The sequence below is a fragment of the Oryzias latipes genome, chromosome 7, assembly GCF_053564925.1.
Source record: "Oryzias latipes strain Hd-rR chromosome 7, Olatipes_Hd-rR_3.1".
NCBI lineage: Eukaryota > Metazoa > Chordata > Actinopteri > Beloniformes > Adrianichthyidae > Oryzias > Oryzias latipes.
This window is the reverse complement of record NC_136243.1, coordinates 22342161-22358583: the sequence shown is the minus strand read 5'-3', so window position 1 is coordinate 22358583 and position 16423 is coordinate 22342161. Positions and strand designations below refer to the sequence as shown.

The 16423-nt window shown below is 39.3% G+C and overlaps 1 protein-coding gene across 1 annotated transcript; it reads left to right on the top strand.

Moving 5' to 3' along the window:
• Positions 1 to 1949: 1949 nt before the first annotated feature.
• Positions 1950 to 15756, top strand: atp6ap1lb (ATPase H+ transporting accessory protein 1 like b). The gene is made up of 7 exons (XM_011477164.4): positions 1950 to 2182; positions 9374 to 9411; positions 9909 to 9991; positions 12029 to 12267; positions 12948 to 12998; positions 13128 to 13371; positions 13684 to 15756. The coding sequence occupies exons 1-7, from the start codon at positions 2049 to 2051 to the stop codon at positions 13918 to 13920; spliced, it is 1026 nt and encodes a 341-aa protein (XP_011475466.1). The 5' UTR covers positions 1950 to 2048; the 3' UTR covers positions 13921 to 15756.
• The last annotated feature ends 667 nt before the right edge of the window (positions 15757 to 16423 follow it).

The following is a 16423-nucleotide window of genomic DNA, read 5'->3' as shown; positions in this document are numbered from 1 at the left end:
CTAGTAAAGCTAATGTCATTCACTTGCTTAATGTTTTACAGCTTCTTTTTTTTTTACAGATACAGTATATATTTGTAGTTAGTATACACAAGAACATGAAACTGTCCAAAATCTCAGTTTTGAGTGGACATTTTTAATGTTTTTGGTGCAAAAATCATTAAACTTGTGAACAGTTTTTAAGTTTTAGAACAAAAGATCAAACATGTAGAGACAAAAAAAGTATAAATCCACAAACAAAGCATAGACTATGTCAAAACCTTTTAAACGATGTCTAAAAACACACGTGAAACTTCACTGAACTATGAAGTTCCAATGATTTATTCCAAGGGTTTTGGCACTTGTGTCATAACTCTTGTTATGATTGTTTTAAATTAAATGTTTCAAAGCCAAAAACTTTTAGAAACCTTCCGTTAAATTTTAATGAAGACAATGCTTATTAAAAGGGTCAGTTTTATTCCTGCGTTAACAGCCGATGTGATTGGCAAACTCGCCGGTGTGGTCAGGGACTTCTGAGGGTTAAATTCCAGAGTATTTTGAAAAACTTTTCTCACTGGAAAAGTCTCGGGGTCTCCCCAGAGGAGCTGGAAGAAGTGGCTGGGGCTAGGGAAATCAGGGCATCTTTGCTTAGATTGCTGCAACTGCAACCCGTTCCCAGATGAGCGGAAGGAGATAGATGGATGGATGGATAGATGGAGTTTCTCACATGAAAAACTTTTATAACATATTTTAATATATTTTATAATATATTATGTAGGTGTTATAGTCTTAGAATTAAAAAAAACATAGTTTTGCTGTTGTCATTGTTTAATTAACAAAGAATACCCAAAAAATCAAGAACATCTACATCGCTACATTTCACTAAGTTGTTTAGTTGAAAGCATTTTGTTTGCTTCGGGCACATTCTTTTATTCTGAAACAGAGTAATCTGTTTCTACACCCACATGATTTGCCTTCAGACATGATTGAATGAGAAGCTTGTCACTGCACCAATGTAATAACTTGCTGGGAGATTATCCATCTTCTAAGCGTCTGGCTAAGTTTACCGGTCTAGTGGTGGTTGAATACTTTTCAAATTAGTGCAGCTATCTGCTGAATGAGAGAAAGCAGACAGACATATTACTAAAATTACGCTCTGTTGGTATGACTCATTACCACGCATCAATGTGAACATGATAGTGGGTAACAACATTTAGTTATGTAACCGCTCTTCCTACACTGCTCCGAAAAAAAAGGAAAAAAAAACCCATCACATCAGTTGATAACTGATCTCAGAGGCTGTCTCCAGATCCTCAGGCAGCACAGAGGCTAAATAATGAGGAAGAAACTGGATCGGCAGTGATGGTCGTCAGAGTTGAACCCTCAGTCTCTTCCTAACCCTGGGCTGCAGAGCAGCTTCTGTCATCCATATTTGCGGCCTCACTGGACAATTTCTTCAGCTGCGGGCCCTTTCAGTGCTCACAACACATCAGCTGAATTAATTCTGGTCCTGTGGCAGCAAATTGGAGATCTAGGTCATGTAGTCCTTGCTCTATTTTTTTTTCTTTCCCTCTTTCTCCGGCCACCTAAAGACTTGTCAACAACAGCCTCTCATCCGGCTCCTCCTCAGTCTGACCTTGACATTCCCAGGTGATTTTCCATAGAGGTGTGAGAGAGTATCTGTGATAGCTGAGAGGCTCAGTGCGCGCATGTGTAGGCCATGCGCTCTTTGTCTCCGGGCAGTGCAGGTATGATGGGATGCTTTATGGAAATGAATGAGCTATTGTCCGCCCTTAGGGGTTTACCCGTAGCTATGTGTGCATGAAAGAGGGGAGGAAAGCAGCACACGAGTGGGTGTGGGAGGGTGAGCAGACTGAGGATGACAGAGAATGGAGCAGGGTGAGAAGTGGAGAGGGGGAGGAAGGGTTGCAGTGTGACGCACGCTGATCGCCTCTGCTCGCTGCTGATTTGCCACAGCGACTGCCAGTCAGCGGAGCTGGGGTTCAGGCTCTGCTGGAGGAGCAGATTATGAAGCGGTGCTCAACCAGCGGCAGTCTCCTCTCGTTGTCTCCATGGCTGCACACGCATTCCTCCTCTGCTCCCTCGCCTTGCTGTCCACTCTCAGCCAGATCGGACTGTCTATGTCCGATGAAGAATTTCAGCCTGGGCTTATCTATGACGGAGTGCCTGAGATCCTGGACAGAAGGTAAACCCAAGCTTCTCTAACCCAGTGAACAGAGGAGGGGTGTAGGGACGGGGGGATGGGTACGGGGAGACGGATGCAGGGATGCTGGGATGCTGATGCGCTCTCTTAGGGTGGCTTTCTTCCTCCTTCCTCTGACATCTTCTTTTCCCTCAGCTCACCTTGGGATGTGTCTGAAATTGTGTATGCGTGTGGTGTTGGTGTGTTAGTGAGGGATGGGCAGAAAGGGTTTGCCTCAATGTTGGGGACTGCATCAGACGCTGCTCATTGATCACAGATGGGGCCGTTGTTTCCACAAAGTAGTGCTGGTCTGGCAGGAAAGAGCTGAATAAGGCTGGGATAGTGGGTCTGCAGAGTAGAGGTGTGGAGGGGAAGCAAAGAGGATGGAGGCAGAATAGAGGGAGGTAAACAAGGAGCGGGAGGAAAGGAAAAGGATGGTCTGTTAGGGTCTGTTTACTGATGTGGTCCTTAGGAGGTAAATCTAGCAGGCCAAATCTGTGTAATGCTCATCCAGTCTTTCAGGTCAAATCTGGATAAAACGTTCAATGCTTGTGGTAGTTTGCAGGGACAGGTCTGAGCTGGCAGCCAGGGGCTTTCTGCCTGTTTACAGAGACATCACTGCAAATGGCTATAGAACACTGCCAAAGCTGTGTAAGGCTCTTGAAACCATGCCATGCATGATGGCTCACACAATCCTCTGTGTCCACATGCTTCAAACCCATAATACGCTGGAGTTTCTCACTGATTCCTGGTTTTTTGGTTAAAAAATTCCCAAGGGGTTCAACTTCTAAACATCAATCAATTTAAACCGATGAGTTTTTCTGTCTCAATAATCCCATCGGCAGACTTGTGTAAACTTTCAGCCCACAACTAACCTAAATTACAACCCAATACACAAATTCTGATTAGTTTGCACAAACTCCAGCTTGTTTTCTGCTTGTGACACTCTGACAGAGTGGTCTCTCAACCTCTGATCATGGTCCCCCCGACACTGTAAGGCTGCACTGATTTCTCCTGGGGTTCTGAGCTTATTCCCCGGATCAAACTTTGTGCGTAACTCTGCAGCGTAACAGCTCCAGTCACCGCTCCGGTCTCTGCTCTCTGACTCACTCAAACACGTTGTTATATAATACCGATCTTCCATGCCTTCAAAATCAGAAGCCTTGGAGGAAGCATAACAGTTGCTGGGAGGGTTGTGAGTGTCAGGCCTCTACTGCTGTGTGATGAAAAGCTGCAGGAAACTGATTGGGTGCAGAGCGCTAAAGGGTTGTAGTAAGGGGAAAATGTACTGAGGTGAAGTGAGCACAAGTAATAAAAAACAACACTGTAAAACTTGAAAAAAATTCATTAAATCCGTAAAATGCCAAAAAAATGTACCTTTTACTAAACAAAGTTGCAAAAGCTTCAGGAGCATAAAAAATACATATATTACAGTCAGAATAAAAAACAGAAATCTAACCGCAAAAATAAGTAGGCATTTAGCAAATTTTCTTGGCAACATTCAAAAAGTATTATGCATTTCCCTGAAAAAAAAATGATGTCCACATTTTTGGAACCTGCAGGGCAATGACTAAAAGACTAAGCTGTCATTTCGGACGCGACTTCTTTATCCATTTGGGTAGAGTGCATTCTGAGCATAGATAGAGAAAAGAAGGAAAAAAAGACATTTCACTTCATACCAGCAGGTAAATTTAATTAGAAGAAAAACACAATTTTTTTCAAGCTGTTATTTAATGTGTACAAACTCTGTTGTACTCATCATAAAATTCAGTGATTATATGTCAAGTCTTCCTATAAAGCTATGCCATCTATTTTTTTGTCCACTGCACAATTGTCTGCAATTTCTTACCCGAATTATTGGGCTAAGGAACACAACAAGTTTTGACACATTCAAGTGAGGTAAATATGGCTGGGCATAACAATACTGCTCCAAAAATCCAGACATTGCTCACATTTTGCTATAGAATTGTAAAATTGTGTCATCAAAGTGCCAAAGCTTATTTGGAAACCATTAAATCCAGTGCATTACATAGTCAACACACTCTTAAAAGTATCTTAAAACTGTTAAACTCTCACAAACTTAGACACGGATTACAGGTCAAGGTGTGGGATTTGCAGAGAAGATGGATCTTTGATTTCTATTTCAAGAAAGATTAAAGGGTTAAAGGCCTAAAAGCTCATCACGTTTGTCATTTCTTATGTATATTGCTTATTATCCGGATTGGTTGCTTAATATTCAGTTCATCTTAAAATACTCTGTTGTTGTTGTTGAAAGAAAAAGTTAAGAAATTGTTGAGGAATTCTATTGTTTCCTTAAAGGAATCATTACACAGCTGCGTGTGATCTCTGACCAAAGTGACCTAAACATAGACACCAAAAGTGGGTCAAAGTATCAGATTTCATTTGTCAGATTGATCCGTAATCTCTGTTTCAGAGAGATTAAAGGGTTAAAAGACAAACAACTCATTTGGGTTTATATTACTAAATTTCTCTTCATAAATTAAAGATGAGAAAAGCTAAAGTCAAAGGGAATAGGCACACCAATGTGTTTGGTTCTGACTGTCAGACTGCAGTCATGTTAAACTGCCGGCTCAGGTGACCTGACTTTAACCCTTTGGGTTCCAAGCAGCAGGAAGGTTTGCACAGGTCAGGCGCTTAAGCCGAAGCCAAATTTGATGCTGCAATCAAAGCTATACTGAAGTGGAAGCAAGGCTCTGACAGGGCCCTCAGAAAACACCTAAAGCTTAATCTGCACTAATCAATCCATTTATAGAATCTTACCTGCACATGTTTGAACAAAGTTAGGCCTCACTGTTATGTTATTGATCATTTGAATTGTTTGATGATCTACTAATCAAATGAGATAATAAGAATAGTAAAACTGGAGATCAACATAATTCAAAAAATCATTTTGAACCTCTAATAGCTTGACTTAAAAATGTACATTAGCTTGATCTATGGAAACGTGAATTAGTTTAATTGTAGTTGCTTTTTATTAACTAACAATTGAAACTCAATGTAATGGTTTTTTGTGGGATATAGTTAACACACAGGGAAGAGGATTGACTCATCCTCCTTCGCAGAGTGCATCAGAGAATGTGTTGAGTAAAAGAAAACGCAAAATGTGGTGACCAGGATGTGAAGAATAGCCTTATGTCCTATCCTAAACCCCAAAAATCTTGGTATATCACATTTCCTTAGTGCTACTTCCTAGATTTCAATGATTTCTGTTATGTAGACATTTGCCATGTGATGTCTGCACAGAAGCATACATATTTATGGATATACGTGGCAGCAGGGAGTTGAGCCAAGGAGTGGCTCTGGCTGGGCTTTGATTTTACACAGGGAATGCTCAGCACTCAAGGCCCGTGTGACAGGCAAAAAAAACAATGATGGGGCCGCAGCAGGCCCTGGGTTGCTGATCTCGCAAAACTGGCACGAAACAAATGGCTGAGCTTTATGTTAGCACTCAGAGTCATGCTCTCACAGAGTCCTGTAGCTGATATCAACCAGATGAGGTCCAGTCGGTGCGCAGGTTGCAGTGTTTATTCACTCAAATAAGCTCAAGACAGTCAAATAATAATAGCTGTCAGTTTTTTTGTTGATCTCTGATGAAATCAGTGTTTAAACTGAAAATGGAATCCATAAAATAACCCAGTATTTCAAACTTGCGACATGAGTGAAGTGGCTCACGTCTTTTTGTTTCCATTCTTACCCAGAATTCACTTGTGAAATGACTAGCATTACATTTGCCTAAAGTTTTTTTAATGTGTAATTTTTTAAAAACATCTTAAGTAAATATGGCAATGAATGAGAAAAAAGGACAACTTTAAAGACAGACAAAAGAAAACAAAAGAGAAAACATCTACTACAGATGAACAGCACTATTAATAAACCATGCACCATCATAAACAGGCAGCTGTAAAGCTTATAAAGGCCAAACCCTCATGTATAAAATTAATCATTTTATTCATATATTTAATACAAAAAGGACGTGTGACTATTTGCACTGACGGAAATGCACATGTTAACATACTTATAAGACTAATCACATATCTTCTTCTATATTTGTTGCTGTTATCATCTGTTTTAACACATCTCTGCACGTCCATAAAAACAACAATTAAAAGATTGTTTGTTATCATTGTCATACATATTACTTAAATCCCCATTTGGGTTAATTATTGTCATTATTATCACTTTAAATACCAAAGTTACTGATGCTACTGTGGTCATTTACTATAATAGAATGATCAAATATTAATTAATATGTTTTTTCTTCCTTTTTTTGCTTGCTTTTGGTTGCTTACCTATTTTTAAAGTGACTGATGTTTAGACTTATAGATGATTAGACTTTATATTTAGGTGAAGTGTTTTCCAAGTTTTTACTTCTATTAATGCTATGCTAAATTTTTAAATGCAGTTCTTAATTTTTCTTTCTGAAATTCCTTCTATTCCTTAAAGTATAGAATTGTTGCTTTGATCTTTTCAAAAAACATTTTTATAAGTGGATTGATAGCAATATTATTCAAATATTGTACAAAAAAATAGTTTTTTTTGGAACTGATCTGATCAAAACCTAAAGAAACCAATGCGCAAAGAAAGAACCCTCTGAACACATGAGTTAGACCCACGTCTCCCAGGACGCCGTGTGTTTAGCTAATCATGGCGCTGACGTTAAAGTTGGCACATGCATGCTGGAATGAGAGCCAAAGAGCTTAAATGCAGGGAATGACGCCATACTACCTTCCAGATGATTACTTACCCATTCACATCTTTGCAATGTCATTATAAAGCCACTATGACCTGTTTGAGTGGACTTAGTCTAAATGGTAATGGCCCTGATTCCCTGTGAAGGGGCATCTTATTAGCATACAGCTGTAAGAGCACCGCTTTTATGTCATCCACCTTTAAATGATCCCATGGCAGGTCTTTTTTTCTCCAAGTTTCAATTAATATTAATCGTATCAATAAACAAGAAATCAATCTTAGATTAAGCCCAAAATTGCAAAGAACCAGTCAAATAAATTGTTCAAAACTTAAACAAACAGATCTGAAATAGACTGAAACTTAATTGTCATTGTCAAGGTTTACATGTACCAGACCTCCAAACAGGGAATTCAAACGCCACAACAGATGCATGACCACCTGAGCTGTCTAGACTATTGTAGGTTCTGACATCAAGCTTTAATCTCCTTCCTTGTTTAGGGCTAATGTCGCTCCATCTTTGGTTTCAGTTGGACCTGTCCTTTCCTGACCAGTAATCCTAATCCATCTGGCATTAAACTACACAATATTGCACAGGTGGAAACTGCCCCATGCAGGCAGATAAATAGTCCAGGCTGCTGTCCCTGGCAGTTTATTTAATCTTCCATAGCTATGTATGCAGAACCTGTTTGTTCCAAGTGCACATAAATAAATAATGTAGATTTTGAGTAATGGATCTTTTATTTTTATTCACCGCACCAAAAAAATAAAGAGAAAACCATTTATGTCTTTGTGTTTATTTTTGTTCTTCAAAAACACCAGAACTTCCGTGAACGGGGTTATCCCAATTTGTTTGGATGTACCATCTGAGACAGCTTCTTTTGTTAGTTTTTGAAAAAGCAATTTTATAACTATTATTTCATTATTAGGGTTACACTGTCAGCACAAAAGACGTTTCTGAAATGAACTCTAAATTGGGGATTGTTGATCCAAAGGAAATCATTGCATCAAAGCCTGAATCAGACTCTAGAGATGCGCGGTGACATGTGAGCAAGAACCTAATTGTCATTCTCAGTCCCACCGGTCTTAGGGGTTTACCCTTCACAATCTCATTATAACTGACTGCTGTGAGGGGATAAGGCAGCGGGCCTAGATCATGAAAGCCAGGTCAGAGCAAGCTACCCAGACAGAGCAAGGAGTGGACCATCCAAACATGGAAAACTGACTCTGTTAGCTCTGCCCAGCAAGCCCAATTGCACATGTGTATGTGATTAGATAGTTAAAAAAGGATTAAGATTAGCTTCAAGGCTACAGATGGTTTAGCCCAAGACCAGGACAACCCAGACAAATGTGTAGAAGCAGTTTGTCCTCTGTCCCATGTGCACAAATGTGGGTCAGATGCACAATCAAAGACACAGTTTCAAGATAAAAAACAAACAAAAATCGTTAAGATATGAGAAAACTCTCACTGTGAGCCAGTAAGTTAAAGAAATTATCTTCTGTTAATTAGAGGTCAACATTAAGAATCCTCATAGATTCAGTCAGACATGACTACAGAGTGGTGTTTTTCTGTGACATGTTTTTGTGTAAGGCATTGTTTCATTAGCATTCATTGGCTGGTTGCTTATTTCAAGTCAAGAGGACTTGTCAGGGGATGTAAATAGTGTTGCCATGACGATCAGTCTAGAGCTGTTATCGCATTAAGGTGGTGCCACCTCTACTGGACAATGATATCCTTATTACTATTACCATGCTATTTTCTGTCATTTCATGGCAACATGCCCATAGTATAATTTTTTTGGATCAAGGAATGTAAACAACACCTCAGTCTTGTCTACAGAATTTGTTTTTATATTTTTTATTGATGGTACTTTTGAGGGCAGATAGATGTTCTCATGTATCTGTCATGTGATTCCCTTACTTAACAGCATAGGTGTGATTTAATAAAAATCTATTTTTTAAAATATTCTCTCACCACAGTTTTTGACAAAATAGGTCGCATTGCCTGTAAAGTATAAAGCTTGTTCAGAAATTTCCAAAATGTTGCCCATGTCTCTGTTTTGCCTCTGCTGCACTGCATTAATGCCGGAATTTTTTTCCAAAGAAAAAAATCCAGTTATCATATTGCTTTCAAGTGGATTCTAAAGTTAAGCTTGGAGCGGAAGCAGTTTGATGCATATTCGCATTAATTGGCATCAAGGGGTTAACGTATGACGTTTTTGCTTGATGTTTACAACCACAATGTAAAGCCTACACTGTCAAAACCAACTGATTGTCATGCAAAAAATAATAATTCAAATTTTTTTTAATACAATATTATATGAAAATTGTTTTAAAACACTTTTTCTGTTTAATAGTAGATGTTGAATAATTTCTCTAATTTTCAGGTGCACATTTAATATCCTTGTGTACATGCCATTGCTTATGGTGTTCTATCTGCACCTTTAAGGTCATCAATCCCAATTACGTGTTCTGTTCTTTCCACAGCAAAGAAACTCCCCATCAAGCAACAAGAGTCACATCACGTAAGTAACAAATCTGCTGTGACACAAGACCTGATTCAATCAAAACGGTCACAGTATTTGTGACACTAATGTGTTTGATGGACCAGATGAAGACATTTCACTTTGAAAAGTCAGACATCTTTGCTGTATTTTCAATTTGATCTGACTTGCAGGCATGCCATTTAAACACTTTAACAGGATCTGTGACTTCATACGTGCATATTGGTAACATCATGGAACATTCTAAGTGAACATTTTCTACACTGTCACAGTGTAATTTCTAGAGTGAGAAGATGAGAATTTGTAAACAAAGAACAAACCTACCATGGCTGCAAAGTAATCTGCAGATGAGTCAGTGTGATGACGCAGAACTACTGGAAATATGAGCCTACGCAAGATTTGTGCACGCTCTCTTCGTGCATCGTGTTTATGTCCATATGCATTGCAATGCTCTGAACTTCAACCCTGCAGCCGGGTTACTTTTTATGTAAACTAATCCGTTGTAAATGTGTTCTCAGGGCAAGATGGCGAGTACGGTTTGATAAGCGAGGAGGTTATCTTGACGCCTGAAGATGAAAACCCACTTAGGAGAATACTGCAGGTACTGTGTCTCTGTTCTTCCTTTGCTGTATGTGCCACCAGCCTGTAGCCAGGGCAAATGCACGCACACAGAAACACACAAATAAAACTGAGCATGCTCACTCAGCCACAATGCATGACCTTGTATGGAGGAGTAATATTGGTCTCAGATTCACCAGAGGTAAAACATCTTTGCAACATCCCCCACACACATGCATGCACATGCGCATACACACATGGTGTGAGTGAAGATTAAGTGCCCTGCAGTATGCTTCATCAGCAACCAGCCAGAGTTGCATCTATTTCCAGCAGATATAATGACTACTTGCATTATTATTTTATTAACTTGTAAATATTTCTGTGTGTGTATGATCTCAGCCACAATTACTGTTGTGTGTAACTACTATTTATCATTTATTGGCATTATTTTAGCAAGTATTTTCATTATTTCTTTATTTTTTCATTTTTATTTATTTTATTCATTCTGTTTTTTATAACAAACACAAATGTTAAAACTTTACAGCTGTAAAATCTCCTATAAGGTGTTGCTTACACTACAGTTTTAGAGTAAAATGGATAAAAAAGGGACATTTATTACTGCTGTCACACGGTTCAGGCTATGCAAGATACTTCAGGACACCCAGGCTTTAAAGTTTGATCTTGGAGACATTTAGCTGATTATCTCAGTAGCTCATTCTCCATCATCTAATTGCTGATGGAGACTTTACTTTATTTATGGGCCACAAATACTTCAGTAGTGTGTTTAAAAAAAACTAAAGTTAGACAGCAGCTTGTCATGAGCAAATGCAAATATCTACGATCCAGTGCTTACCAGCATGGTAAACTAACGTCTGATTTAGTGGGGGATCTTGGTGTGGCTCAAAGGTGGTGGTTAACTCACAAGAAAAGGCTTCTTGGATGAGCAGCAAACATCCTCAAGACCAAGCTCTTAAAGTATAGTCGTTGCCTTGACAAACAGTATCTGATGTCACCGCACACCACTTAAAAAAATAGAATATCATGGTAGACTGTATTCATTTGAATAATTTCTTTGAAAAAATGAAACACTTATATACAATACATACATTCAGGGCACACTATTTCATTGATTTCAACGATTTATTTGTTTATTTCTACATAAATTGGAGTTTCAGCTCATAAAACCCATGAAAACAGGATTTTAGAAAATTGGAATACTCTGGAAAAATCAACATTACTTCTCAGTTTTTGTTAGACAGAGATTATGATCACATCAAATCAATAAATATTCAAATCCTTCAAATCAATCACCATTCCATTTTTTTGAAAAAAGTCTGTATGTGCAAATTCTGAACTCTCTTTTTTTTCTGCTTCTCTCTTCTCATTTGAGATTCAAATGGACGGTGGAACACTGAACTTTACACAAAGCTGATTTTGTGATCACCACCAAAGGCTTAAAACAAAATGACCTTTGAAATGAAATATCACGGCGTGCATAAAATGGCACTGTGGAGAGCTTACTAAATGTTTGAAATTTCAAAACTACAAAACATTTGGTGTAAAATTCTGATTCATGCTCGTCAGAGTCATTCTTTTATCTCTCTTTCTAAAGACAATTATTTCGCGTGCACAATTTAAATGGGTATACAAAGCTCATCATGACACATTTCTAGTTAAAAATGGGAATTGTAGTAGTACCCATAAATATTGTTTCTGTTCAAGAACAGACATAAATAAAAGCTACAAATAATTTATAATGAATATATGATGGATACAATTTTATTTCATAACAGTATTATTGGTACATGTTAAGTTGATTCAAAAAGAGAACATAACTTGATATGTATGCTCAAAAATTTAAAGCATGAACACATTGTTGATAGGATTTTAGAGTCAGGAAACCTGTCTGGATATGATATTTTAACAATGCATCTTTCTAATTTAGAAATTTAAATTTGATATAAAAAACTCTATTGCTGTCATATAATACTAAGTTGTCGTAACTCACACTTGTCTTGCATTCAGTTTTGCTGTATTTGTCTGGTATTTCAAATTGTATCCTGCCTTTGTGTGTTTGCAGCCTTTCAAATGGTATCATCCTGGGATGGCTCTCAGCAAAAGGAAGCTGCTCCAGTCTTTGATGGGGCCTTATGGCCCTCTCAGTGTATCTTACAACGGGAAGACTTGCATTCTGTTCAAGGCAAAGCGCCTTGCTATCCGTTACAGAAACCATACATTTATTGATCTGACTGAGAGGGTCTTTAACCCCAACTCACCTGTGGACACCAAAGGTTCAATCTGCACCAAGGAGAAAGCTACGTACGTAAAAAGTGACATTTTTGGCTTTGTGTTTAAGACCCTCTCCCATGACAATCATGTTTTTGGTGTTTTTAACATGTTCTTGTAGTATTTCTCTCATGATGAATGACATATCTTAAGAAAATTAATTTTAAAAGTACTTTTAAGTGTGACGTAGAAGCCACTATGGTGGGCCCCAAGCTTCCTGCTCGGCTCCATTCTGATGCATTCACTTGTACACAACTAGATTCGTGTACATCTTTGTTTTCCTCGTCTGATCTGGTATCAGGCTCAAAACTAAACAGCTGGATAGCTCCGATTTTGCACTGGTAATGTTAGGTTGAGTTTGTGATGGGCTGAAAGCTAGCAGGAGCGGGTGTAAACAGATGGATGATGGGAAATGGGTTTACTCAGTGCTAACAGTTCTGCCAACAAGTCAGAGGTGAATTTCTAATGAACTCCTGCCGCTCTTCAGAAACTATGTCCTATGAAACGACACAGGTTTTTAGATTTTGCCTGAAAACGTCATAATGTTTTTTTAAAAGACCACTGGAAATGCTTTAAAAATAGATCAAAAGATGATCGGAGTGGGACTTTAAATACAAAACACTTTAAATAATAAACTTGGTTCCATGAAAGGCAATATTAGCTCATTATTTTCTATTTATGTTTGAAATGTCCTATTTCTGTTTTTGCTACAGGCTTTCATTAAAGTTTGGGGATGTGGAAGACTTGCGTGGGCTAGTAATCAGGTAAAATTCACCTGGCAATTCAGTCTTAAAAAAAAGATATACACATGCCACCAAACCCTTCATTTATCACCCTACAGCACATGCTGAAGCTTGCACACATGTAACTGAATGCACTCTTCCCTCCACCAGGCTTCAGATGTCTAACACTTTTTATGAGGCAGCGGGTCAAAACTGGTTCACACTAGACAGCGTTCACATCCACTACAACTGGACTCAAGAGGCTATTTTCAACGCCAGCAAGGTCTACGCTCCTGCCACCTCATCCTACCATTGCCAGCACGTCAGCAGCCTGCACAAATATGACACCCTGCTCGTGCCCAGCTCCCACACTGACACATCCGCTAACTGGCACATCACGTTCACTGATTTCCAGGTACACCGGGCACAGAATTTGCAGTGTAAAAGCTCCTAAAAGTTCTGCATGTTTGCTGTTTCTCCATGCACACATCTAGAAGGTGTGTGCATGGTTGCTTGGCAGGTATTTCTTTTTGTGTCTGATCTGTTTGCCTATCACTCCTTCAGTCTGTCTGCCATCTGTTCTGCAGTCTGTCTGTCTGTCTCTGTTTACCCATGTGTTGAGACATCTCAACCTGTCCATCTGTCTGGTGTTTGCATTTGTTTTATTAACTAAGAGCAACTTGTCCTATTTACTTGAGCCTAATCTTTTCTTTCCGCCTCCTTCCAGATCCAGGCCTTCAATGTGCAGTCAGACAAGTTTGCATCGCCCAGTGACTGTGCCACATTCCTGACACCAGCCATCCTGATGGGCCTGGTCACATCTTTAATTTTGCTCCTGGTTTTAGCCTATGCCCTCCACATGGTGGTGCACCTTAAGCACATCGACCGCTACGAGGAACACAAAGCCACCGTCTACTTTCCCCGCAGTCCAGAGGCAGAGTTGCCGGACAAAAACAGCCTGTAACGGAGGAGGAGTCCGAGGACAATGGGGAGAGATGAAAGCTGAGAAGCATGGCTACGGGGGGAGGGGGGAGCAAGTGACCGCAAGAGTGAGAAAGTATCTTCCACTGAATCTTCGTTCTACAAAATGACAACTTTGCCTGTTCATGTGAAAACCTAAGTCTTAACTACTTCAAGTAAATGCAGAGCCGTGGCTGGATACTTTTTCTTCTTTTTCCCTTGACATGCATCTTCATTGGATGTCCACGCCTCTCCCGCTGCAGGCTAACTGACCTTTCCTCAAAGGTCAGTGACAGCCTTGGGGCCCTGAAGTGTATAGATGTCTTTATCCCTGCCAGCCATTAAAAAAATAAAATAAAAAAAGAGGCCTGCAGCTGTAGCTAATATGGCTAACTCAGACGCTCCAGCTTGTGTATGTATCACATGACTCGCAAGTGTCCCATTACAAGCACCCATCGTCAACATCATCTCTCCAGCTTTCAATACAGTCCCCTTTGTGCAATACTGCTGCAAGAAACTGAAACTTCAAACTCACTGTTTTTTAGCTGAGATAGCTTTATTAGCTGCATGCCCTGATAAGCTGGCCTACAAGGGCTAGCACGGTGTTTCCAAATATGATCAGAAGGGGTTTTGCTTGGGTTTTAGCAATCAGACATGGCACAAAGTAAAGAAAGCTGGAGGCCTCTGGGAGTAAGAAAAAGAAAAACAAGAAAAATATGTGGAACCGCTGGTCTAGCATTTGGCTGGAGTGAATGGATTAACCTTTCTGGCCCTGTGCTGGCTCTCACCCCACCCCTGAACAAGACTGCTGCTTGCAACTTTACTGTGAAATTGCCTTTTAGAGAGTAGCCAGACAAAAGGGAGGGGTTTTACAAACTAGCACAACATTTGTTAGCTGCAGAAGCACTAACAACAGACTCTAAGAGACTACACAAGGAACTATGCTGCACAAGACGGCCCGTCTGAGGACGCGGCAGGAATGCGGGTTCCGGGATGCAACGACTCATCTGAGACACTTGCTTGAACAAGGGGGGCAGTGGGGTCCTCCACATACAACACTGGAACTGACTGCCAAAGTGAAGCTACAAAGAAGTTGCCATAAAATATGGTGAGAGACTGAGAGAAATGTGAAAAAAAGAAAGATAATTGTAACAGCTATGTACAAAAGAACAACAAAAAATGTCCATGTACAGATGTGTCATTCATAAAAAGGTCTTTTTTTATATTCAGTATAATCATGAAATTAGATACAGGTTGACTATAATAACTCTCATAAACACATGGATATACAACGCTATATTTGCATAGAAATCTCTGTAGGATCATAGCTGTTTACTATTTCCAAACAACAGCACAACTAATCAACAAGAAGACTGTTTAACATGTCAATGCATAGAGCTTTTTTTTCTTTCTTTCTTTATTTTTTTAATTTTTTTTTTAATAAATGGTCAACATGTTACACTGTTTATTATTAAATTCTTAAAAGCTGGATCAAAAAAGTCCCGTTTCATTAAACTGTAAATTACAGTGCTAAATCCTACCATGGGGGGACGATAATACGGAATGTTCAATCATTGGGGCTTTTAGACGCCATTATTTTTGCCAGATGCCACACTAGCAGCAGCAACAGCATCAGTGAGTGAATACTACTGATAAAAACAATCAGCATGACAGTAAATAAATATCTTAACATTCGATATGGCAGTTCTGTCAGTCTGTAGCAGTGTGAAATGTGTTTTTTGGTCATAAATGTATCCTAAAAACTATGAATTGGTTGGAGGCAGTTTTGTCTAATGAGCAGCGGATGTAGAATGAACAATAAATGATATTCTGATGAAAAGTTCAGTGTTTATGTTTAATTGCTGCGTACGAAGAGATCTCATTTTCTCATTTTCATCACGTCAAGGTGTGTGTTTGTTTAGACCACACCAGACATTTTTGACTCATTGCAGCGGGTGAAGCACAGTTGGAGATCATGGTGACTCAGTTTGAACCAAAGCCAGAAAGCCATGACAGTGAAACAGCATGAGACAGCCGCTCCCCTAAACTGAAGCAGCAATCATTACATCGCATTACAAGTTTGCAGGTTTGTGCTGACACTGGCAGCATAACAAGTCACATTGTCTGCCTTCAAGGTCTTGTATATAATGAGCAAACTAATATTTTGCTCATGTTGGGCTCTCCTGCTCAACTATTACACCATCTCCTTCTACCCTCCTGAGCACCATCTGTTCTGTTCTCTCACCTTTCTCTCACTGAGATTCACCACCTCTGTTTGGCTGTGATCATTCACCTGACAACAACACTACAAGCCACACACATTAATGCACACGCTACACAACAACCTGCTATCTTGTAGCTGAGCAGCTGTCCCTTTCAACTGGTGATCACAAGATCATTTATTTTTTAATTTTGGACTGAGACTGAATTCTAAATGTACATTTGAATCTTGTGGTGGTTGTAGTGTAATAGATTATGGTTAACATTTTTGTCACCATCTAGTGGTT